The sequence below is a fragment of the Toxotes jaculatrix genome, chromosome 23, assembly GCF_017976425.1.
Source record: "Toxotes jaculatrix isolate fToxJac2 chromosome 23, fToxJac2.pri, whole genome shotgun sequence".
Classification (NCBI taxonomy): domain Eukaryota; kingdom Metazoa; phylum Chordata; class Actinopteri; family Toxotidae; genus Toxotes; species Toxotes jaculatrix.
The window spans coordinates 7,795,992-7,822,268 of record NC_054416.1 but is presented as its reverse complement, the minus strand read 5'-3'; the positions used below and the strand labels follow the sequence as shown (position 1 = coordinate 7,822,268).

The 26,277-nt window shown below is 41.0% G+C and overlaps 1 protein-coding gene across 3 annotated transcripts in view; it reads right to left on the bottom strand.

Moving 5' to 3' along the window:
* Positions 1-15,823: 15,823 nt before the first annotated feature.
* The window catches only part of LOC121176662 (multiple PDZ domain protein), a 42,043-nt gene continuing 31,589 nt past the window's right edge, over positions 15,824-26,277 (bottom strand). For all 3 annotated transcript variants that reach the window (XM_041030689.1, XM_041030690.1, XM_041030691.1), the window contains 18 exons: positions 26,173-26,264; positions 25,257-25,335; positions 24,924-24,992; positions 23,925-24,020; positions 23,754-23,828; positions 23,368-23,563; positions 23,059-23,204; positions 22,212-22,295; positions 20,878-21,071; positions 20,504-20,518; positions 18,309-18,456; positions 18,135-18,221; positions 17,919-18,015; positions 17,648-17,811; positions 16,773-16,877; positions 16,397-16,491; positions 16,124-16,247; positions 15,824-16,031 (listed from right to left, as the gene is read on the bottom strand). In XM_041030689.1, the coding sequence (XP_040886623.1) occupies positions 15,885-16,031; positions 16,124-16,247; positions 16,397-16,491; positions 16,773-16,877; positions 17,648-17,811; positions 17,919-18,015; positions 18,135-18,221; positions 18,309-18,456; positions 20,504-20,518; positions 20,878-21,071; positions 22,212-22,295; positions 23,059-23,204; positions 23,368-23,563; positions 23,754-23,828; positions 23,925-24,020; positions 24,924-24,992; positions 25,257-25,335; positions 26,173-26,264 (2,013 nt within the window). In that variant the 3' untranslated portion in view covers positions 15,824-15,884. The remainder of the gene's footprint in view (positions 16,032-16,123; positions 16,248-16,396; positions 16,492-16,772; positions 16,878-17,647; positions 17,812-17,918; positions 18,016-18,134; positions 18,222-18,308; positions 18,457-20,503; positions 20,519-20,877; positions 21,072-22,211; positions 22,296-23,058; positions 23,205-23,367; positions 23,564-23,753; positions 23,829-23,924; positions 24,021-24,923; positions 24,993-25,256; positions 25,336-26,172; positions 26,265-26,277) is intronic.

Below are 26,277 nucleotides of genomic sequence, written 5' to 3'. Positions count from 1 at the left end.
ACGAGAAATTGTGTTCCCAAAAGCCTGTGAGTATTTATCATCTGTGCAATGCTTGAACTGAATCGTTTTTAAAATAACACCAGTCAAAAATAAGAGACTTGGAGCCATGTAGAGTATTTGATGCTCTGTAATGTTATTTTCTTTTTTATGCGTCTTAGCTTCTTCTCTTTCATGTGATAATTGAAGTTCCAGATGGAGAATACAGGGAAAGTCATTATTGGAAAGATGAGAACCTTGGTCTCTTTGGCTTGCAAATAAATGAATGGCCATGGTGCACAATACTTCGCCAGTTGTCACACTGGGACCTGACATCAGGATTTTGGCTTTGGAAATGCTGCCTTGTTGGATTAGTCTTAAGTCATTCACTTTGTGTCATAGAGCTGTCTCATGGTGGGTTCTCAGCTAACTTTTGTGAAATTGTGGATGAAGGATTTTGTGGATGTTGTCTGAGTGCATGACAGTTTTCTCTCTTTATATGAAATGCATGAAATATCAAGATTGGACACAAAGGACACTTTTAGTATTAAATTAGTTCCATGCAGATATAATCACTTTATCCAGACACATTAAGCGTACTTGTAACTTTGTCTCACCCCCAAGTGCAAAGCAGCTTTATTTGGTTTTATGCTCCCTTTCCTTATCTCTACCTTCCAGAGGCTTTGGCAGGCTTAAGCTTCCTGTCAAGCTGAACCAGACTAAGGCCACTAAACCAAAGAGCCTTGTGAATGGCACCATGACCTGCTTGTCAGCAATTCAATTAAAACACAAAAAGTTCTCTCAGCTTCTCTAAATTTCATGTCTTAACAAATGTAACCATGTCCTGACTGACTGATAGCTAATATCCCTCAGGGTAAAATGTTGAGACTAGAGCTAGTGGCCTTGAAATAATTGGACATACAGAACAGGTTCTGCAAGTTTATGTTGTAATGAGTCAAAATTCCTAGGAGCTACATGGTACACCACACATGAACAGAAGTTGCCTTTTCTTATAAGTATACATTTCCTGCATGAAAGGGAGAACCAGTTGACACAGTCTTTGTGGCGAAGACAAGTGCTGTCTTTCACCAAACCGTCCAGTCACGTTTGAAAAAAACGGACAGTGATTTCTTTTTTCTCTTGCTCTAGCTTCAGGCTTAAATTTATGTTTTCCCTCATTCCAAGCAAATACTAAGTGCATATTACTATATAATTGTACTCTGTGGAAAGAAAGAGAGAAAACCTCCTATCATTTTACACTGCAGAAGCAAAGTTACGCCAAGTTTGTCAAGTCCTTCTGTCAGCAATTATAGTCGCCCTGTGCCGAGGGTGAATGACATCCAGGCTTTGTGAAAAGCAAACAAAAGGGAAAACCAGCTGCATTTCTCCACGTTTGGGAGCAGAGTGCAGAATAACAATTTATTCATTCTCTTAGTCCTTACTTACATCGTTTGAGACAAACAATTACACTCGTGTATAGTCGAGACGGCAGCTTCCAGCAGGGATCCATTAGCAAATTAGACACTGGAGTTGGGCCTGTGCCACAAGACGAAGGGAAACCAATACTGTCTGGTATCTGGGAAACTGTCACCGTGCTACTAAATGAGGATACAGGATATGGGTTACTGGAGTAGGTTTTAGAAGGGGGATCAAAAGAGCCAGAGAGACAGTGGACCCCTCAGACAGGAAGCCACAGATACCGAGTAAATATACACAGTTGTCAAGTTACGTTATTCTGGTTTAATTAGGTTTTCTTTTTCTGGCCTGTGGTTTGTTTCATAGTTCTATTAGTTTTCCAACAACTTCAAATAGATTGGAGAACTCTGTAAACATTACTGTTAAATTAAAGTGAATGTAAGTCTTGTGCATAACGCTATCAACTTCAAAATGAATGTTTGTGATGGCTCCATGTGCTACGCAGCCATGCAGATACTTGTGATGGATGTAGCACATTTGATTCACTATGTCAGCCTTATTGCATTCCCAGACACGAGGAGCTCCACGTTGGGAGATTTATGAAGCCGTGGAAAACTTAATAAAGCCTGTCCCATAGCATGAATATCTCATTTCATCTAGGAAAAATACTTAATGAATGTCAAGGTTAGCCACAGCCCTAACGCTGTGCTTCACATGAGATTTTCCGCATTGCTGTTGCTATGATAGCGTTCAGCTTCAGACTTAGCAGATACTTCATTTAGATTATATTATTACGTAAGTGGAAGTCATACATGTCTGCCATGTACGTCAGGGTTTGGGGGAGATAAAGTCTTGAGGAGCTCTCTGTTGGTCCTCTGCCAGGCTGTGGAACCGTGAATCACCTCTAAAGAGCCTTGTGAGACTTGCTGTTCTTGGGAACCACCAGACTCAACCACAACAGAAGAGACAGGACGCTGTTTCCGTCAGTGCAAATATTAGACTTTAACAATGGCTGTCTCAGCTCTCGGGCTCTTAAAGTACTCAGCTGAGATTTAGAGATACAACTTCTTGAAGCTTCTGTAAACATCACGCAGAAAACTTTGGAGAAACCAAATAGAGAAAGCGGACAGCCTGAGAACTTATTACCCTCCAGGCTGGTCAGGGTGCATTCCATTCATTGTTCATGGTGTTATTTTTAATCAACATAAACACAAGGAGTTCTTGATTATTTATGACATGTAGTTACAGCTATAAAGATTACAATCAGACCATGATACCTATTTTGGACCATTTTTCTCAGATGTTCGGAAATCTCATAGGACGTGAATAATTGCATTTGAATCGCTCTCATCATTAGCATAGCACTAGCTCAGTGAACCTTCTGTTCGAACCTTCTCTTGTATGTAAATTTGACACTAAATTTACTGCTGTAAAGTTTGTCTTCTTCAAGTTGTATAAAACAAAATTATAACTTGCATAAGACAGTGTTTGGAAAATATTCTCCCAGAAAGCTAGGGTCAATTTCACCAACCGTTTGTGACTTCAAACTTCCCTTTGTTTTAATGTAAGTCTGCACTAAGTGGAGATTATCACTAAATCACTAAATTAAATTGGGGGACGCCACTTAAACTCTCAGAAGGATTGAGAATAGTTTATTTCTTGCCCCCCTGCAAATGTTCCTTGGCAGTTATGTTACAGTAATGTCCTGTTTGCATAATTGATTGCTTATGGTTGGTTTACTAATGAACTAGTTACTAATTAAGTAATTTTCTTAACTAATTTACACATCACTAAAGTCTTATCTAGTCAACATTTTACTACAAACATCAAAAGGACTTTACTTAATGGATTTATTAAGGAAGCAGAATGCAGTCAATGACTGGTTGTGAAATAATTTTCTATTGAAGGCACAAACTGGTGGAACCAGTTACAGACGACACTATGACCACCTCTAATGTCAACATATTTTTCAGCCATTCTAATGTTTTCCCATAAAGTTCCTTTATAACCCTTTGTCCTAGGAGCTAAGGATTGGCTAGTAAGTCATCATTAGTCACAACAGTGTAACCTTTACCCCAGAGATCAGTGTATTTCACCATCACTCTGCTTAGTGCCAGCAGAGTTTAAGACGTCACGTTTTGTAAGTTCAATCATAAAACTAAGTTTAAATAGGTTGTTAGATATAAGCCATCCAGACACTGATAGATATTTAGGGGTCAAATGTATAGTCTGAAATTTTTTACACACATTTTTCCATATCCATCTTCACATTTAGCACAGTGCCTTCAGTATTCTCTCAACCTGTCTTCCATTAATTTCCCTTTTGTTAACTTTGTATCTGTTAAGTAACCTTCTGACACCCTAGCTGTGTTTGATGCCTCTCTGTATTGGGTGCCCTTTCCTGAGCACACTTCCGCGGGACCGAGCTGTTGAGCCAACTGAGATTAAACAGCAGGCTGCATCAGCCAGGAACCTTCAGCAGATAGAGAGGAGAGAACAAAACAAACCTCTATCCCATTTGATCCCCCCTTTTTACACTCCCTTTTTCTCTTTCTATCCAGGCCAGGAAGCCCTTCTGTGACTATATTAGAAATCAAAGGGGCTTCTACAGAAGGCACTGACCCTGTCAGAGCTTTTGAACTTTGCTTTGCTCTTTGACAGCCAAGTTGTGGGTCATGAAAGAGACTATGTGTTATCATAGTTGCTTTGAAGTTTACAGAAGTTGTGGTATTACAGTGTATGTGATTATGTCAGCTGGACTGCAGATTTGGTCTTTGGGATGGCCATGGACATGCATTTGAATTGTAATGTGAAACAAGACAGCGATGCAGTTTTAAAAAAAAGAACACAGACAGCCTGTTAAGATATTCTTGCACTGAAAATTTCCTCACTGGTTTTAACCAGTGTGGATGAGAAACTCTCCCAGCAACAGGCAACATGGAGCCAAAATGTCAAAAACCTTTTCAAGTGTTTCCTGGCAACAAGGCCACCCTGTCCATTAAAGGAGCAGAGCTGGGGGCAGCACGTTGGTTAGCAAACATGACTGACCAAAATGTTTCCCTGTGGATGACTGCTTTGTAGTTCCCTGGACACTCATTCAGGTCAAATGAGGGCAGTTTGGGGTCAACAGGAAAGCATTACAATTGATTGACCCATAGAGGTCAAGAAACGCTGATTTGACAACATTGTGGTGAAGTAATTTGGATTTTCTCCCACTCTGCTAGATATTAGCTCATGTTTTTGTTTGTATGCCTGGAGTCTTTTGTCAACATTGTATTATTTTATTATCTTGACTGGTGCGCGTTTGCATTTGTCTACATGTGAGCTGGCTGTGTTTCAAGTCAAGATATTGCATTTCAAGTGACTGTCAGCAGGAAAAAGAATAGCTGTCATAGATCATGTTTGTTGTGTGTTTGCTGTTTTTATTTTTCTTCCTTTTTTCGAGACTCATAAGGTCTTGAGACTCATAGTTATTGAGTTTGCTCTTCTATCTTCATTACTGTACACATATCATCCCAGAGTCCCGCAGCTTTCTTGTCACTGTGTGATCCCATTTTCCCAACCACTCTGTCTACACTCCCTTGTAAACTGTCATCCTTCATGGGAAGGAGATGTGATCCTCTTGGGAAAGAACAAATACTGCACCCCCCCCATCACTGTCCTGCAAAGGGAGATCCTCCCATGGTCCTCTCATAGCAATGTATTATACCACTTGTATCAGCCTATTTCTGCTCTGTTTTCTAGATGTTTCTATCTGATCAGCAATCCTTGTTTAACAAATCCACACAGACAAAGCCATTGTGCTTCCCTTCAGCCCTGATGTGCAAAAACTTGGTACAAATTGGGATTCACCATTCAGTTCTGTCATTGACCCAAAATAAAATCTTCTTTTCCTGGGTGGCAGCACTGACGGTTGAAAAAGAGCTCCCAGTGCCATCCAAGTTCAAACCTCAAAACTTACCATCAAAGCCCTCCCCTGCAACTCAAAACAGGTGTAACAGGGCTCTGAAGATTTGGCTCAAGTGGTTTGGTTTAAGAGGTAAAGGACCTCTAATATCCGGGAGGGATTAGGATGCAAAACTGGCAAGGTTTTCCTGGCACCCTCTTACAGCCCCCCCCCCCCCCCCCCCCATTCAAAAGAAAACACAAGATCATTTCTGCTTGAGCAGGATTTGGAAGGTTTCAGTGTAATTTTGGGAGGTTTGAATTACCGTCAGGCCCCATCTACCTGAGAGTCTGCCTGCGAAAGAGAAGCAGATTTAGAGTCAGAGTAATTTTGGATAAACAGTTGGATAGACTTTCCTCGTGTTGACGTATGAACTGTATGATATTTGAGTTAAATTTCCAGTCTCTTTAACAAATCCACGTTTGTTATCACCTGAATGGATGCAAAGACAATTTCTGAAAGGCATTGATTTGTTTTTAAATGTTCAAAAAAGCATCTATTTATGTGAGGGAGTGTAAGAAAGCTATGGAATCTTATGTTTGACTTTTTAAAACAGCCAGGCCATAAAGAAAATAATAAATCTGCTTGAAAATCATAGAAATAAAAGATTCTTCTTATAGCTCCAGAATTTGCCTAAGAATCTGCGTAGTTTTCTTCAGTATCAAAGTCATTGAGTGGTTGTTGGCTGTACCGGGGATTCATTGCAAACAGGAACCAATAGCTAATTCAGCATAATTTTAATGGTGACAAGATAAAAAAAAAAGGAAGTTGCAGGTAGAAACATTAAAGATGGTCAGAAAACACTTTTCTTTTTCTTCTTCCTTTGCTGGGGAGTTCCTCTCCAGCAAACATTTAACCCCGACATTCAACAGTTGGAAACCCACACTGCTGAAATAACACCATGCTTTTGTCTTGACTTGTCTCTGATTACTCCAGCATTCAGCCTCCCAGCCCCCACATACATACCCTGTGGGGATAGCCACCTGTCTCGGCTGACTCCTGGGATGCCTCTCTGGCCTAACAGACAGCTCTTTGTGCTGGGGGGTTGGGGAGGGGAGTAAAGCCTCTTAGCAGGCTGTTACTGATAGGACTCAGGAGACTTCTGCTGTCAGGGAGCAGCTACAGCAGTGTAGTACAGTGTCATGGTTCACCTACTGTCTTTTTTTCATCATCAATAGAGCAGATATTTTTTCATAATACAGCCTTGGTGGGTTTTTGTATATGTGATAGTTCTTATGTGCAAGGCTGGGGTCAATCCATGTGATCAATAGCCCAGTACAGGCTAGCCAAGGTGACATCAGCTTTAAAACACACAGTATGACAACTGCAGAGACTGATAGCTGACCTAACAGTGTTCAGGCCGTTGGCAGTTTGCGTTAATGATTGCCTCTGTACAGGGTCATCATTTGAATCACTGGTGCACCACTCGCTGACAGCTTGTCTCCCCCCACCGTCTCTGAGTGCTGTGTCCACATGGGTGAGGATGTTGTACTTTTGCTAAGAGCCTAATGAAGACAAATGATCGCGCAGATTGCTGACAGGGTAAAAGTGCTGCAAGTGCAAGGTAGATTTCCTGGCTTGAAAATCTGTGAACCCATTCAGTCGTGAATTACTCTACTAATGGCTTTTCAGAAACGTCTCCTCATCCTATTATACTTAGAGAAAAAAGTTCCAAACCTGCAGCATTATTAGAACATTAGTTAGCACAGAGTATTTACTGATAACATCAAGAATTAATGAAAGAGAAATTAGACTAATTTGTAGACTAACACATTTTTGTGATAAAATATTCTAAACTCAAGGATCACCCACTAGATTTTTCTGGAGCTATCGACTGTCTCGTTGCCTTCTCTAGGGAATGGAACTTGACAGATGCCCTCACATGATCTAAGCATGAAACGTCAGCTGCATGATAATACACGGTCAATTATGGGAACGGAATTTAATCTCAGTCTTGGTTTTAGCATCACATATGTTCACCTGTTTGTTTATTTGTTTAAACTTGATTTTTTTCTTCCCCAGCTGGAAGCAAACTGAGGACGTCTGCAAGACACAGCTGAAAGCTGCATATAATTTTAGTAAGTGAACCTTGAGTTTAGAATATTTTAGCACAAATACCAAAAGTGTTTCCAAAAATCTTCATGCTCCACCTCTGATTTTGTTTTAAGTAACATCTGGATCATTTTGTTCCTGAGATGTTCAACATCAGAGGAATATAATGAAGATAATGCTGTGTTTGATTCTGCTTGATGCTTACAAAACACTGGCACGAGTGGATAGAATAACAACTGGGTTGAAGAAAATTAAGAAATCATTAGAGTCTAATGCATTGCAGCTACCAGCTCTTTCTTTATACAGGGTTGGAAAATAAAATTCATGGGGAATCTCTGGATCTTGGCAAGCAATGTGACATAGCAGGAATTCCACTACAGCCCACTTCTAAAAACTGTGGGAGGATAGATGTGTGGCTGCAAGGCTTTGCAAAAGGCTTTTTCTTTTGTTGCCGGGGTGTTGACATTCCATCTTCAGATAAAAACATTTCATAGCACTGATTTTTTGCTAAGGATTATTTGTGTTATGTGTGGAGGTGATCTCAAGGTGGTTACTGTTCAGCAATAATGTGCTTCACCTTGTTGATAACTCTTTTTCTAGGCAACAACAAAAATGCTTTTTAAATCTTTGAAAGTTGTAATCACAGTCGTGCTCTGCAGTTATTTCAACCTTTAAAATATAATGCATTCTTGAGAAATAGGTAGATTGATCTTTAAAAGGCAGAAAAAAATGTGGTATCTGTGACAGTACGTTGTGTCTGCATATACAACATGATGTAAACTTTCAAATGCATGTTGATGATCTGGCCATGGTGAAATGAAGCCTGTTAAGTCATGTGAAAGTGCCCCCTGATCATGTCATGTGTTTGCATGGACCTGCAGCCATGTCTGTTGGCAGTTCGCTTTCTGTCAACAAACAGAAATGTGCTGACTTTATTACTTTCACAACAACACTGACTGGGCCAATGTCTGCATTTGTCCTAGAAGTCTTTAAATAAATCTGCCAAGCAAGGTAGCAATTCAGCCAAAATTAATCGGATCTTATTGTACTAAACAACGATGAATGGTGACGCCTCTGTCGTCTGATTTGCCTTTAGGAAAACAGATCAACATAGCAACATATCAGGAGAGCATAAATCAGTTTGAGCACTTGCAAATAACAGGTTCATGCAGGTCTGATGGAAATTTTTTTTTTCCATGAATACCCTTCAGCTCCGGCGTGATGAATGCCTTGTACGGTCATGACGATTTCCTTTTGACATTTTCTCAGGCATACGCTGAGTGAATCTGCTACTAATCAAACAGCTTCGAGTGCTTCATAAGTAGCTAAAGGGCATTCATTGTTGAGGAAAGATATGTGAGCATTCAAAAGTAACTGCGTTCATAATGCAGCATTTGCATTAGCATTACACATGAATGAATGAATTGAGATTGAGAATCTCTGGTGGAATCCTTCAGAGAAATAAGCATGTAAACACAAACAGCAGCATGTGTTCAATTGTTTTTGACTTTGTGTAGGTGTGACAGGGGGTTTGGTTAAAAATTCCTCTCTCTCTTCTCTGAATTCAGTTCCTGTTTCAGCGTTAACAGCCCTTTAAAAATGTTTTCCCCTTAGGGGGATTTACAGAATAAGGCAGACTAAAGCATGTGTTCTTATCTTTAGAGGACGTCCAACACTGTCACCCAGTTGCATTTCTGTCTTTATTACTAATGTGACCATCAAACAGAGACATGACAGATAGCCATCAATGGAATCCAGTCTGAGAGTCACCCATGGGTGCTCCTTTGGTTGTTGTCTTTTCAGTTGCACTGATGGCAGCAGGGCAGATGAAATCAAGGGAAACTTGCTTCTGTTCCTTCTTTGCCTTGGTTTTATAATGGCTAGAGGCCACGGTTACACCTGTTTAAAGCTTGGAATCCACTCAGGAAGTAAAAAGCCAGTCACCCAGCAGAACTGTCTGGCATCTGTGATCTTGGGGAAAAGGAAAAATGCACAGTGGCAGCAAATGTTTTAACAGCACAAACCAGACATGAACCGCAGGGATACGTTTACCTGGTCAGGGACATGTAAACATGTTTTAAAGCACTGCTGAGGCCTGCGCTCAGCCTGTTGCGGTCTCATTTAGAGGCTAGGGGAAGTCTTTCCTGTCTCACCCTGTGGGGCATCCTCATAAATCAAGCAGGAGAGCTGGATTTAAAAGTGCAGCACCTGAAGTACTGTCACAGTAGTGTCACGTTTTGCCACGTGACGTTTTGCAAAGGCCACAGAATGGCTTATTTTGTTGCTGCTGTTGGGCAAACAGGGAAAGATGCTGTTGAAAGTCACCTTTGAAAAATCTTCTGAGCTGTATTATTTTTAACTTGCATTTTGAAGCATGAAACTTGCTCTTGACCACTTTATGCATTACATGTTGTTTACAGCTGGCAAACTGTTAGTTTCGATCGCATGTAAGTCTTCTTTTGACTGTTGGAACTTGGCTGTTTTTTTTTGTTGTTTTTTTTTACTTTTTATGGGTCTGTCTGAGAATGTAGCCTTGCAACAACGTCCTCAAAATCCCAACTTTGCACTTCCCCATTATTGTCTGGCATCTCCAAGCTACCTCTAGGGTGCTACTCAACAGGTTAGATGTAAATAACAGAGTAGCACACATATACCTTGCAGGCTTCTACACAATGAGTGGCTTAGTAACTCCACAGAGGATGAATTTTATGACTTTATCAAGCCTTTGTTAAACTATAAGGACAATTATAGGTTAAACTGAGATAATGGTTGCGTGATGCAAGTAATGGCTTGGTAACACACGATATCAAAGACCTCAGAAAGCTACAACTTTGAATATGACAGAACTATTTTCTCATTTTTCAAGGGCTGACAGCTCCAAATGACTTATGTGTCACCCATCACCACACTTTAAAATTCAGAGTTGTTACCCAGTCTTAAATAGGGGTTAAAGCCAGGGTTGTAACTCTGGGATTGATAACAGTAGCTCTAAAAATGTCATCCTTAGAATAATAAAAAGGAGCTGGGCGTCAAAAGTTAGACATTCAAGTCAAAGCCCGAGCAAGCACCACTTTCAGAAAAAGGTTATTTACAGTACGTCATTTAATTTGACACTCTTTTCAGTGTAATGGCACAGGCAGGTTTGCGGAATGAAGATGGAAAATGGGCTCAAACAGCAGCGAGGGCCGGAGGCGTAAATGGGTTTTTATCACTGGCTCATTTTTCCATCCTGCCTTAAAAATCAATAGTTTGCCTTTATTTTTAAACCAGCGGTGCAGAGAGATGGCAGTCAATAATACAAGCCATTAACGAATGGGGAACAAGCTCATTGCAGTGCGTTTGCTAGACCTTTGGTTTGTTTCAGTGCACATTAGTGGCATGCCTCTAGAGTTGGTTGGTCTCCCACTTTGGTTCACATTGATATATCTCAACAACTATTGGATAGATTGCCATAGATGTTTGTATAGAGATCCATGCACACAAGAGGATGTAACCTGCTGACTCTGATGACCTTCTGCAAGTACTGATGTTAGCTATGAGCTCAGAGCACCACTGTTTCCAAGCCAGAGTCTAATTAGTTATTTGTTGTTTGCATTACAATAAGGGGGCGATACTTGGCATGCTTCATTTGATTTCTTGCTGTCCTTTGTCTATATTTTCTGCCTGTGAATGCTGGTTCAACAGCCCTGCGGTCACGTCCTTCCACAAGGTCAGATATGTGCACCTCTCCCAGGCAAACAAAGGTGATTCTTCCACCCTCAGCTCTACAAACATTTCCCAGCAACTGTGTCACCACATTACTTTACACACAGCTCATAAAGCGATGATTACACACTCTGCCTTATCAGGCCTCAGCCGTGGTGATGTAATTTGAAGCTGTAACTCAAATGCAAACATTCCAAGAGAAGCACACACGGTGTGTTTAAGACGGGCAGTGGCCTTATGGTGAAGTAGCTTCCTGTTATCGGGCAGAGATAGACTATAGTTTACATGGATGGGCCATTAAAAACTGTCTTGTCTACTGTGTTGTTATAGTCTTAGCCTTAGGAGGCTGTTTGCATTGCTGACATGTAATAACTGCAGTTAAGTGTTCAACACCAAACATTTAATGTCAGCGTTTGGTGTTCCCTCATTGAACATGTGCTCTGTTGTCTGTGTAAACACACTCCTCAGCCTTCACACTCCACTTTGTGCAAACACAGTAAAGGTGAGGAGGAAATCCAATCCTGCCTGATGTCATCGCTGCTCTGGTTAACTCCCAGGTTTATTTTAACCGTCAAGGAACGTGAGACTGTGTGCTGAGCTGTGGCTATCCTTGTAATGAGAAAAACCTCACTGTAAATCATGATAACATCCAGCTTCCTGCTTGCAAAGTATGACTCTGGCATAATTTCGGGTTATGAAGATGGAAAGTATGTGTTTGTTTGTATCTTAAGTGTTTACTGAGAAAAATATAATAGTTAGTATCTAAATAAAGGAGGATAGTTATATATCTTTTTGTTTGTTCTGGAAACATGATGCCAAAGTGAGATATGTAAAACTAGAGTAAACAAATGAAAAGCGATATAAGCAAGGCAGGGTAAAATTTGTCATGCAAATGTTTTTTGTTTCATTGCCTATTCATTCTACCAGCAATAATTCCTCACTCCAGGTTTGAGTTGTAAGATTTGTTTCCCAGACTTAGCTAATATTTCCCTGAAGGTCTGGACCCATTTCCCATTGTCTGTGGTTATCATCAATCATAACTTCAATGACGTATAATCATACATTCTAATATTATGAAAACAAGGAACTGGCATAATGAGTTTCTTCCTCACGTTCCAATCTGTATTAGTCATTTAATGACAGTGATGTGCAATACACCAGTTCAAGATAGAAATGTTCGTTGAGATAAATGCTCTTGGCGTTTGACTTGTTTTTCTCCAGTGGATGAATTCCATTATCACCAGTAATCACCACCCAATTTGTCTACAGTTACACCATTGTGTTGAGAGGAAGGACTGTTAAAGAGCAGCTAATGTATGCTGACTCAGAGAGTGCAGAGGATTGAGTGCGCCTGTGATGTGCTAATCTTTCTGACAGCTAAGTAAAGATTTGAGGCAAGAGAGTGGCCGTGCAGGAAGGTCAAATGGTTGCGTCAGAAAGCTTTTCGAGCAGCTCTTTTCTTCAAAGCTGGTGAAGGGAAGTATTGTCTTCTTGTAGAGCAGCGTGTTCATCGGGCAGCAATTTTACACCACTGCCACAGTGGAAATTTAATTATGTTTGCTAGTTTGTGTATGCAAGAGTGTGTGGGGCAGGCTTGGAAAGATGGCCTTTAAGACCCTCTGTTCTCCAAAACAAAAAGAAACTCGCCATGTAAAGGAGACGTCTGATCCATGCCAATGATAGCAGACTTTTCCATGACGTTGGACAGTCCATAAGGCAGATCGGGTACTCGGGTGATGAATGATGTAGCTAGTAATTGTGAAGTTTATTAGAACGAAACAGTCAATACAAGTGCAACTTTAGTTCTGTGTTCATTTGTGTGGGTGTCATTATTGGCATCTCTTTGTCCCTATTTTCTCTCATCATATTCAAAAACAAGAGTCAAACCGGAATGATGGCACCCCATTAGACATGTTTGCTGAGTCATCATGGCCCCATCATCAACTATAGGTTTCTGTTTGCTTAACTTCGATAGCCGGTGTGGAGTTGGCATGAGTCATGATGATGATACTGGCTCTGAAATGTTTGAACAGGCGGCGACAAGCTTATTTAACAGGCTGCTTCTAAAGCTGCAGGGTCAACACAGAAACGTGTTAGTTATGCAGTTGGCATTTTGTATGCAACAGGACATAAAAAGTGTCTTTGTTATAAGTCTTGTTTGTTGGGTAAACAAAGAAGTCTTGTTCTTGCCATCTTCCCATGAAGATGTACATAGGGACCTGACTGACATCTTGATAATTCAGTCCTTTTAAGTGATTTAGCTTTGGCGCCATTGCCGCAGAAAAGTTGCACCATTTGCCCACATTCAGTTCAAGCATGACGACGCAGTGGCTACATCTGATCTAACATCTAAGGCTTGTGCAGACAAGCCTTGTGTAAACCAACCAGCATGTCTCCTGAACCTGGAGGGGTACTGGGTAACCTCTAAACCCAGTGGGACCATTAACACAACAGGTGCTTGGTGAAAGCTCAGCTGTCGAGGGCAGGCTGTAGCGAGCTTGTGGTTTAGCTGGCAGCAGCTGCAGGTAACAGCGTTGGGTCTCGACCTCAGGGTGAAGGAGTCACCCAACAGTTGAGCATGTGTACTTCTACTATAGAGGTACAACAGTGTTGGTCTCTAATAGCCCACTGAATCTGAACGAACCCAACCTCATTAGACAGAGGACTTCAAAGGTCTTGCTTGACTTGTGTGATTAATTGGTAGCCCCCATGTTTGCTGTAAACCGACTTTAGAAACGGACTTCATGCGTAGGATTTCACACTAACCATGTGACAGGCTGTGAGGCAGCTGCGCTTGTCAGAGAGATGGGATGCCATACTGTATCTGTCTATGCAGGCTTTATTAAGTCCCAAGTGACAACAGAGGGTCTGTTCAGGCAAGACCATACATGTTGTGTCACATGGCCTTATTATCCCATATAGATAAATCTTTGCTCTTGTACATTTCAACTTGCTTCAGCTCTTGACTTAGATCCAGTCCCCTTTCACTTAAATGTGACCTCCAGCGACAGCAAATTGCTTTTATCTCCCAGATAAAAAAATATATCTGATGTATGGCAGATGTGATGTGCTGTACAATAACCTAAGCATTCAGTAAGGAGCACTTAGTTTGAGGAAAAGATGGTGCACTTGGAAAGCTGCCCTGCATTTCACAATGCTCAGTGACAATTTTTTATTTAATAACTTTATATGGTTATATTTAAGTTTATGGTCATTTGGCTGAAGATTTGATGGGCTCGTCGTCTTGGGGGATTTAATGATTCCATGTGTTTTAACTCACGTTAAATCATTAAGGGAAATTTAAGTACAGGACAATGCAAAAGTGGAACAAATGGTTGAATCCAAAGGTCACTTTCATTTAATTCAGTGTGAATAAATTCAATACTGTCATTCTGACAGTACTAGAGCCACATTTAAGGTGATAAGACAGAGAACAATAACTTTCTCTGATGCTAGACCACACAACAAACGCATAAGGACTTCAGAAACTACACAGTGGATGTCTTTGTTTTGGGTAAACAATAAGGTCGAAATGAGCTCAGGTCCATTATATAATCCATCTGACAAGAAGAACCACTCGTCCATTCCAACCTAAAAAGCAGTTCATTTACTTTTCTGTACACTTTCATTACGTGAACGTTAATTAATACTTTAAAAAATCCAAGTACTGTGACATAACACCTTGTATATCAGCTTTAGCAGCACTATATTTCAGTGAGTAGTTCACACACGCGTGCACACACTCACAGTTCCTCATCTAGTCAAGTGTGTGCTAAAAAAAAAAAAACACACCTCAAGGATTTCACATCTTTCCCTTCAGAAATGTGTTAACACACAGTGTATATACACTAGCAGACACCTGGCCTTCAGCACTTGAAAAATGCTCTCTCGGCCACTTTTGCTAAAAACAACAGTGACTTCATGATAATTTGTGTAACACCAGTTACAGCAGCATCAGCCTTTCAGGAAATTCAAAGTGTGATGAATTGCCAACAGCAGTGCAATGTAAAAGACAAATAACGCTGTTATCAGCTAATATAGTCATTAGCTAAATCCTGCTAATCTGTTAATTGCCTAAAGGGTATTTTCATGCTGTTTCATGCTCTCAATTTAGAGGGAGGGCACCCATATTAAGAGACCTCAGACTGTAAAAAAAGAAAACCCTTGAAAAATAGGCATCCCCTCTGTAGAAATATTCTGATATTGCTTGAGGGTGTTTTCTATTATAAAATACTGAAAATAACAAGCTTACAAACCTTGTGTCTCAGTACAGTAAATGGCGAAATACTAGTCACAGTGTCCAGTGAATATTTCAATCCAGAGCCATAGAGTGTTTCTAATACTATTTACAACATCTTTAACAGCTAATTAACAACAACCTGACTATATGGTTACTGATTTATTAACTCATATATCTACTTTACATGTTATTTTAGAAGCAATGTGGTTTTAGTGTTAAAAGTTATTTTCATGACATATACTGTATGTAAGTCTACTTGTAGTAGGCTTAAATGGATCACAGTGTTCAAAGCTACGTTGAGCGATATGTTACTTCATGATAATCGGTGGATGGTTGTTCATATTTCAGTTTGCATATTTTCATGATGAGCATCTGGTGATTTTAACAGAGTCACCTGCTTGTGAAATACTGCTGGACATGACACTACACCTGTGATCTGTGTTGTTACTTTAAAGTTTCAGTCTTTGCAGGTGCGGATTCATTTTTGGGTGTAATTATTAGTGTAGGAAAAGTAGTGAATATTGTGTGTGTGTGTTTGTATATATGTGTCTATGATAGCACAGTGAGTGTGACAGTTCCTTTGGTCCTTTTCAGGATGCCCACGGCTTCTTCATGGGTGACGCCCTCCAGAGTTTGCCCGTTCACAGCCATTATCTGGTCTCCTCGTTTCAGACGCCCGTCCTCCGCTGCTGCTCCCTAAGCACACACGCATGGACATGGGATTTTGACTGACAACATGCAGCCTGTCAATTCTGTAAAGGTAAATTGTTGCAACTTGCTCCTCTTACCTTTCCAAAAACTGTTTTAACATAGATAGGCAAGTCTCCATGGGGGCTACCGTACCCTCCAACTATACTGAAACCTAGTCCATCTGGTCCTCTTTCAAGAGTGATGGCCTTGTACTGAGGTGGGCTGATGGAAAGACAGAAACACACGCCAGCATTATTATAATTATAATAGTCCAGCAATCCTCTCCTTGACATAGAAAAAAAACTGCAACACCCTAAGATGGATGTTATGACATATAAAAATGTTCTGCCTGTTTAATAAACAGTTCATACCCGAGGTCATCCTGGAAAATGCAGCTGGGTGTGAGACCTCCAGCTGCCTGATCCGGAGAGGGCCCCGTCACGCTTGTGTCACCACCTGCTACCACCTACAGGTGCGTGAACAAACACTCGTCTTGATTTGCTGACAAGATAAAGACTGATAGGATGGTGGTAGTGCTGGATCAGGGAGGAAGGTTTTATAGTACTTCAAAGTCTGCCGCTGGTAGCCTTCGACAGTTCTTTTCAGGTGAAAACTATGTATGCAGATAAAATAGAGCATACAGCGCAAGTTCAGCTGCAGATTACCTAACCGTGTCGGTGGGTTTTATCTAGTAAGAAAGGAAAAAGTGAGAAGTGTGTGTGTGTCTGTGTGTGGATTTAGGCAGACCTGCAGCTGTATTGTGCCTGTGGCATTCTTGAGCAGAGTGACTGCCTGTGAGTGGCTCATGCCTTCAGCAGATGTTCCACAGATACTGACAATTCGGTCCCCAATCTGGAAAAGTAAGAGTTTAGTACAGTTTAAAATGGTAAACATGAGGAAAACTGGATTTTAGCCTTTTAAATGGAAAGTTATGAGATTGCAGATGCAGCTTCATGCTTAGGTTTTCTTTGCTCAGCTCTATTTAGCTCCATGTTTGACCCCCATCAGCATTTGGGGGAAGAAATGTTAGTAATGACAAGTACACCAGTGTTTTTTCTATGGCTTCAGTGTTAAAGTCTGACGAGCTCTGCACAGTAACAGGATATGAGACATTGGCTAATAGTATTTGAAAATTTAATTCACCACACCATACAAATGCAAAACTATGCCTGTGTTCAGCTGAGTAATTTCATTATGTAGTGTTCTCATCTCTCATTCTGGCTGAAAGGATAATGCAGCATGAATATACCATTCAAGATTCCCCCTATTCATTTCAATGAGCCCTTCTGTAGGGTTAATGATCTGAATGCAGGAGTGGGAGATTTATGTTCTATCTAGCTAACAGCTATTGTTGTGCTCCAGTCTGCGTCACACAGAGCTACGATTGTTAGTTTCTCTGTCATTTAACTGCAAAGGTCACTGCTACAGGCTGCTGGCTCTTGACCTTTGGGAGGAACTGAGATTCACCAACTGACTAAAGTGAGTGGGAATGACTTTGCTGTAAGTAACTGGCATTCACATTAAATCCCACACAAGAATTACTGGTATGTGAATTTTTAGTTTTGTATTCTGCTAAAAGCCAAATAAAAAACGTTACTGAGAGGGAGGAGTAAGTCTAGTACCTTGAGCTTCTGAGTCTGAGCAGCCAGGCCGACAGGATTCATCATGGCGATAAAGATGGGTATGTCACCCAGAGGGCTGCCCACGCCGCCTGCTATACTGATACCCAGAGAATCGTTGGGACCTTTAGTGAACTCCACTGTTCTGGTGTCCTGATGCTCTGGAGCTGAGAGGAAGTAAAAACAAACATAGTGTTGGAACGGATTCTTGGCCGACTTACTCACGGATTAATATCCGCTTGTTACTTTGCGGCTGCAAACTTAGGATACTTACATTCCTGACTCCAGCTTTGTTTGTCAAGGTCACCTTGAAGGTTTCCAGAGTCTGAACACGCCTGAGAGGTCGCCTTGGAACTGCCTGTTTCACTCATCTGAAACAAAGGCATTCAGAGCTGTTTTCTTTTCCTGTTGTTTTCAAGGGCTGGATGAGAGTGATTTCCATTCTCCATTGAATTTATCCTTGACAGCTGTTAAATGCATGTTAAATTACCTGACTACTTTGGGACAACCTTCTTTCAGAGTGAAAGGGGCCAGCTTTAAATCTCCCCACTTCCATTTTTATAGGCCCCACGCAGCACTACAACACGAAACACCACATTGTTGTTAACTCAGTGGTCCAACACAGTTTAAAGCAGATGTTTTATTCACAGCAGGATAGATCTACCTTCAGCAGCGCAGCCACGGCCTCCTGAGTGGCCGACCTGACGTCCTCACCGTTGACTGACAGGATCTGGTCGCCCTGCATCAGTCTGCCATCAGTGTCCACCAAACCTTCCTTCACAATGTCTGACACAAACACTCCTGTGTCATTCCTGGTGTGAGAGGTGGAAGGAAAAAGGCAAGTCAGTGATATAACACATACTGTATGCACCTCTATGCTGATCAGGATCATACTGAATGTTTCTCTGCTAGTTGACCTGACCTTGTATCAGTCTCCACAGTTCTGTTTCTGAAATGGTAACTGATGATACACTATTGATCCAGCAATTTCCCATTTTTCCAGTGGATCTCTGCACAAGTATAGCTTATGCTTTTTCAGAAGCCACTGACAAACAGCTCATAAAATGGAATATTTAAAAGCAAAGAGTGTGTTTACCCTCTAACTGTGACCTCAACCGTGTTTTCCATCTTGGATCCTGTATATGCTTACTGTGAACATTTTAGAGTCAGACACAAGTGAGAAGTTGCTGTATATTATTTAGAAAAGACATTACAGACCCTGTAATTTATTTTACTTCCTATAATAAGTACTGTGATGACAATTTTGAGAATCACTGTTCACTTAAAGATATATTGAGCCTTTATGATTAGTATGTTTTCGGGCTTGTTTGCTTGCTTGATTGATGGGTGTCTACACCTACCGGAGTTGGCTGTGATGTTTGCCGCTTGCTTGTCCTGCCTCAGCACCACGTATGCTTTTAAAGATTTTACCAAATTTTGGTTTTGAGGCTGTACTATCTGACAAGATGGAAGTTTGTGGCAAACCTAAATCTAAGCTATTGTCCTTTGACAGAAAACACAGTGTCTGTGTTTGGCTGCAGTGAAAGGTCAACATCTCAATCAAAATCTTTGCTGGCACTGAGCACGGAGCTTTTGGGATATTAACTTCTACTGTAGAGAAGATGTCAAATCCTAGGATTATGCTTTTTTTTTTTTTTTCCAAATCCAGATCTCTGCTGTGGACTTTGCATATCTGAGGTGCCAGTCTCCTCATGGATAAAGACTAACAAAAGCAGAAGCTGTGAAGCAAGGCAACTCGATCCCACTCAGTCCCCAGTGCCAGAGATACTTGGCTGTCACAACTCCTCACCACTAACTGCTAGCTTGCGCTTTCCATTTTAGCAGAGGATTTTAGGTTGTCCGTTTTGTTACTGTTTTTCCGTCCTATTGAGCGTTTTAGTTGTTTTTTTCCACTTGTAGAGCAAAACCGCTGTGACAGAGGCAAATGATTACAACTACATTAAAAGTTGATCTGCCTGCTGCTGTCCAAACTGTTCAGCCTTTGACCCCAGCTTGGGCTTTGTGCCCTGTAGTTTAGCGCAGTTTCCCTATGAGCCCCCAGATATGTTAGTTACAAGCATTTACACACTTAAACAAATCCAGAGTGCAGGCAGAAAGGTATAAAAACACAGATAGACCCACATAAATACACATAATCAGCAGTTTGTGTGCATGTATGGCCTGCATAAGTCATTCCTGAAGCTTATCCCGAAGGTGAGATCAATCAACACACAGCCTGTGGACCATCAGGCCATTTCCCACATGCGCATTAACCCATAAATGCTCTACCAGAATAAAAGCCTGAGTTGGTTTTATACATAAGACAATTTGCCAGCTCACGTTCCAGTAAGAGTTCTGTAAATCGTCCTCCACAGCTTCAGTGGGAACATAAAGAGCAACATTCCTGTAATTTTATTTCTACAGCGCCAAATCATAACAGCAGTTATCTCAGAGCACTTTTCATACAGACCAGATCTAGACCGTACGCTTTATAATATCGTCTAACATGCTAGCAATCCAGCCAGGCAGATAAATACACATTTTACTATAAAACAGGCTTTAAAAGATTTAATTTACGTGCAATGTATTTCAGTTAGGTATGAGAATTCAGGACTTTCTCCTTCTGTGCTGTTCTTGCTTTTATGTCTTTCACAGACTTGTCTTATGGAAATCTCCATGTAAACACCAAATACAATACCTAAACCCAGCTGTGTTGAGGGTTCCATAAGGGGAAAGGTCTAAAGATGGTAAAAACAAACACAAGCAAGCGCCTCATGACTACATCTGATTTTGTATGTATTTGTCTATTTACTTTATCTACTCAATATTTAAATGCTAGAGTTTTTAATCATAGGTTACCTCTGGTCCCGTGATCTGCATTAAAAAAAAGAACAGTAATTACTATGCTGACACTTACAGTACTAGTACTACAGTACTTTACCTCAATAACTTGCTGTAGCATGACTGTTCTGTATTTACTTGTTTATTGTTTTACAGCAATCTATTCAGTCTATTTAAAACAAATATTTCTAGACAAACTGGCATTTTGACTAGATAATATTCACATAAAGAAACAAAAAAGCAAAGCTAGCTGCAAGCTCTTCAATTAAAAAGCACCTTTTCAACTATTTTCATACATAAAGCTCATTCAGCACTGTAATAAATCTTCTGCTGTACATTCATGAATGCATACTACACATTAAGCTGTAGTGCTAATAATAAATCTCCCTCACCTCCTCCCCACAATGCTGAGGCCCAGGCCCTGGCCAGGCTTCTTATGCAGCTCCACAGTGAATGAGTCCCACAGGTCTTCCTCCTTGTACTGGGCCTCGTCCCTGTAGACTGTCAGCCGAACCCTCTGGGGAGTCTGCCGAAGCACGTTGATGGCTTCGTCATGACTGGCTGCGCGCAGGTCGATGCCATTCACCTGTGATGATAGAAAGAGTTATGTATTTGTGTGGCTAAGCTATATAGGGTTGTTCCAACTAAAAACTACTGATTTATTCCTTTTAAATTCATAAATACAAAATGGCTGAAGTACATTTCCATTTATGGGCATTCAGCAAACAAAAATCCTTTTTTCTTCTATTCCTGATCTAAAGTGAAAGCAGCAGAGAATATAAAAAAGTGCTAAGAGCGTAATTTAATGCTAAAACAGAATTTTCCTACAGCCACTGAGGTCACAGTTCTTCTGTAGAAACCCAAATTGCTGAGATATCTGGACACTGGATCATAATATTTAAACCACAGGGTGATGTTAGAACACTTGAATTTAACTAAAGGGAAGCAGCTTTCCCACAAAACTGTGAGAGGCTCGACTTGTCTGTTTAAGGACTCATGTCCAGCAGGCTTTTTTTTTTCTTTTTTAAACCACATTAAACAGGGGAAATACCCCATTAGCTTTCGCCATGGTCATGCAAAGGATTTTTCCCATAGTAGCTTATGGTATCGCTGTGGACTGGGAAACCAATCTTTTCACTTTTCCTCTCTGACCCTATTTTCTAAACACAACAGCTTGGCTCGCGGACAGAAATGAATAGTAGAAGGTAATTAAGTCATAAGGGTGTGTGCATGTGTGCATGCATGCATGTGTGCCTTTCAGTCTTCTAACTGAGCTACCATAACTAAACTCCTGAGCTCCACCCCTGCCCTCCCTCTGTGACAAAGCACGAGGTCAAATGGAGGGCATATCCAAGTTGAGCTTGGATACTTAACTTGTCAGTCCTCATAAAACATACAGGATTCATAGCCGAGGTTGCTTTGCCCTGACTTTATACTCATTATCACTTCATTCTTCAGTACACTGTCTCACTAACAGCAAAAAGTTGTTAGCCTTCAACTGTAAAAGAGTTTGATTTTTTGTTGGCAATAATAACATAAATTTGAGATATATATCAGCTCATTTATCACACAGTTTTGTAACATCAAACTATTTGATCCTTGACTGAACTTTGAAACCCAAGCTTTCGTGTTGAAACTCCTCAGGCAGCCACGTCTGAGTTACTGAAACATGTTAAGCCTCTTTTTTATCTAGGTCATATTTGATGCTTATTATACAGCACCGCACCTCTAGGATTTGGTCTCCTGCCCACAGCCTGCCATCTTTAGAGGCTGCCCCTTCCTCATAAACTTCATGGATAATGATGGCCCCCTGGAAAGAAAGAGAAATAAGAGCAAGTAAATATGGGAGAGGATAAAAAGACGAACAGGAAATGTTTACTTAGGGGAAATGAGAGGGATTTGGATCCAGTAACTGCACAAGTAGCATGTTGGACGGGGGAATGATTTTAAAAATGATGTGTATGTGCGTATTTCTTTTGCATTTGACAGCAGACATGACATTATTTGGGATTCTCAGTGTGTGTGATCCTGACTTCCAGTGTGTTTTCTCTACGCTCCAGGGTGAGTGTCATTTGGGGTTCAGAGGTTACATTCCAGGGCTGGATATTGTCTGCTGCGGCCGAGGCCAGACAAAGAGCTGTTCCCCCAAGCCTGACTGAGCAGACAGAATAGATGGGCTGAGGAAAGGATGGCAGGAGCAGCAGCAGCAGGAGGAGGAGGAGGAGGAGGGCTGTGACAACATCATTTCCTACATTCCTGAGCCGCCACGGCTGTTTCAAACCTGGGTTACACCACCACCAAAGATTCTAAGTGGGTGGCATCATGGGTGGGAACTGACAAGGTATGATCACGTCATTTCTCAACACTTGAATATTTACAGTGCATTTTTACAAAAGATTGTAAAAGCTGCAAATGCTTGATTTATTAACAGTGTTTGTGTTGTTATGGTTGTACTTGGCTCCAAGGGTGTTTCTGGTGACTATTTACTAGTAACAGTACTCCCCCTCATGTCAGAGTAGCTCTTTAATAAAGTCATTTGTTTTCTTTTCTTTTTTTTTTTTTTTTGTTCCTACCAGCAGGGTGTCACAACCTCCCACGATGCTGAGGCCCAGGCCTGTGCGGCCCTTGGAGATGTCAATGGTGGTCTCACAGCCAGGGATGATGGGACAGGTCGCTGGGTCACAGGCCAGAGTGGAAGGGGTGGAGGAGCGACTCAGACCTAAAAATAGAGTAAATAAAAAGCCATCCATTCATATTGTATGCAGGAAATGAGATTATTTGTCTCATACAGAGTAAGACTATTGATATATATCTTCTTAGATAAGAAATCAAACTTCAGTCTTTGTTAATTAAAAGCAAGTAAAGCAAATTGTGTAACTCACTAGTGACTGCTTCTGCCTCTGCTGGACTCAGTGTAGCTGTGGTGGTGCTTGGCATGCTAGGTAGGCTGGCGAGGACCCCATCTGAGCAACCGCCATCCTGGAAGGTTGACTGGAGAGAAGAGAAGGAGGAGGACGTCTCATTTGTAGAGAAGGTGAGCTTCACTGGACCTTTAGCTTTTCTCAGTAGAGATTTGACCTAAAACACAGTGTAATTACCAGTCAGACTTAGTCTATATACTGTGGCTGGTGTTGTCTTCTAAATTGTTATACTGCCAATAAAAGGGATCGTGTTTGATCTTTATGACATTAAGAAACATAGTGTAAGCAAATCCAAATTTTTGAAGATCGTAAAAGATAATGATTACAGTTTGAGTGACGCAGCGTACCTTTTCCACAGTGCACCCCAGCACTGATTCACCATTCACAGCTAAGAGTTTGTCCCCCGGTTTCATGCAGCCTTCCTGCACGGAGCAGATCAAATCTTTGATTAGCAAACCAAAATTAACTGTATTATGTACAAGAACCGTTCACTGTTTTCTATAATGCTTACTACATACTTTGCCAGTGTGTCCCTTCACTTCAGATATACTCTGAATTTCAACTCCATTGTCCGTGTTTCCCTCAACAAAGGTGATACCAAGTCCTCCGTCCTCCTATTGGAGACAAACAGCCTTAGTGCAGAACATGTGCTAAATAACAGAGCTGCACCAGCTCCTGAAAACAAGAACTACCGACACCTATTATCTCCAGGAAGATAATTAGCCCCAGCTTCACCATGCATCCTTCCAACTCCTGATCTTTTGTTCCTAGAGTGGATTTTGTGGGATTATGTGTGTCATATCAATGAGCTACCCAGATGCTGCTGCGTCTACACTGTCATCCCCTGTCATTTTATACACCATATGGATAGTCCCTGAAAGGTGGTCCCATCCAGATGCTATAGCTTTTCAAGCAAAGTTCCCAATTTCTCCTGATCTTTCTCTCTTGTGTCTTGCTCTATATTTCTCCATATTTATTCCCTTCACCTGGATCGCAAACCGCATCTTTTCCCAATTACCTCTCGTGGTATCAAGCCATGCAGATATTTTCAGTTTTTATTTGGCAAGATTTTGAGATACCCCCTGATGAAACTTCTCCTGGCTCCCCAATGTGTTGGAGCTGAATGGAACTGTACTGGTGGTGCTCAAAGTGTGGTGAAGACTGACATTTGAAAAACTTAAAATAATCCACAGACATTGGGAAATACATGTTGCTGCTGCATTATTCAAATGTGATATTTGTGTCTGCTTAGTGCATGGTAAGAAAGGCAACTGGAACTTTTATTTGCTGGGGTTTATTTCTGCCTTTCACTGATTGTTTTGTTTATTTCACCCTTGTCTTGGCAGCTTGTCAGATGTGACTGCTCCTGTGTGCTCCCCCTCTGTCTTCCTGCCATACCCCACTGACTGTTTTGTGAACATCTCCCTCATTACTGCACTGGGTTTATTTTGGTATTTCAAAGGGACAGGCTGGTCCTATGTGTGTGATATGTATATAGGAGGTCCAGTGTGTCTCACCTTCAGCTTTATGATGTGATGGATGTATTTTGAAGCATCAGCATCTCCATTCGCAGCAGCTGTTTCTAGCTGTGAGGAAACATACGGTAGTTGGTACAGTATGAAGTAAATAATTGAAGCTTGTGTGCGTGTCTGTTGGCTGGTGGGAATACAGTATTGTGAGTGTCTACACTACTGTTTGTGGTTTTTGGCTGTCATGGCAGTCACACACAGGCATGGGAGGTTGGGAACTCCAGGACCACACAAAGTGACTTTTGGGAGCAAACATGCATGAGCACTTGTGCATTTGTGCAATATGTGTGTTACGTGTGTGGCCAGAAGCAGAAGTCGTACCTCAGTGTGGGGCTCCACCGTGTCTCCCTCGTGTTCTCTCACAGGTCCTACAGCCATCTGGTTCAGCGCCTCTGTGTTCCTGTTTCAGAGAGTCATAACTCACGTAAATCGTCGCTGCTGTGCTTCGTGACAGCGGAGCCATGATTTAAGAGTGCTGATCACAGTGTTTCTTTCACAGGGGTCAGGAAAGGATGTGAGTTAAGTGGGAGGTTAAGTAGTGTGATCTGACAAAGACTGTTTGGGAGAGGGTCATGGGTCAAACGTGGCAGAGTCTGAGCGGATATGTCAGCTGAAATGTACCAATTCCATGTTACATACTAAGTATGTACAGTATAAATTATAAGCTTTTTAAAATATTATCTTGTTTTTGCAGTAACTATACAAGAAATCATTGTACTCAACACTTTTATATCAACACCAAAATGTATAAAAACTAAAAGGGCTATCTCAAAATGCCACTGCATATTGTAATATAATTTAACACTTGTTTTCTGAATTAAACAGTATCCATAAACAACACACTCAACAATGTATTGTTTTTTTAGTATGAAGATTAACTATTTTAGTCATACTTTAGTTCGTAACACTACTTATTCAAAACAAGCTTAGTGGGGGAAAATCAAGTATCACCTTGATTAATTTATATATTTTAAAATGACTAAATAACAGGAAAAAGCTGTTGGATTAATCATTTTAAACTAGTCACTACTAAATATTGATGGCTTTACTTCACCTTCAGCTACGTGCTTCAGTTGAATTACAATAGCTCCCTCTATTGGATTTTAAATGTCATTACAATAGCCTTGAACTTTCTCAGGTTATCATTATAAGCGTTCCCTGATGGTACAATGTAGTCGCTGTTGCCATGGAAATGTGCTCACAGAGGCTTTAATAGGAAGAGCAAGTGTTTTTATACCTGATAAAGATGATTTTGACATTGGATGGAGAGCTCTTGATTATGGAGGATGCGTTCTGGTGACTGTGGCCATAGAGGACTTGCCCATTGATCTAACAGAGTAGA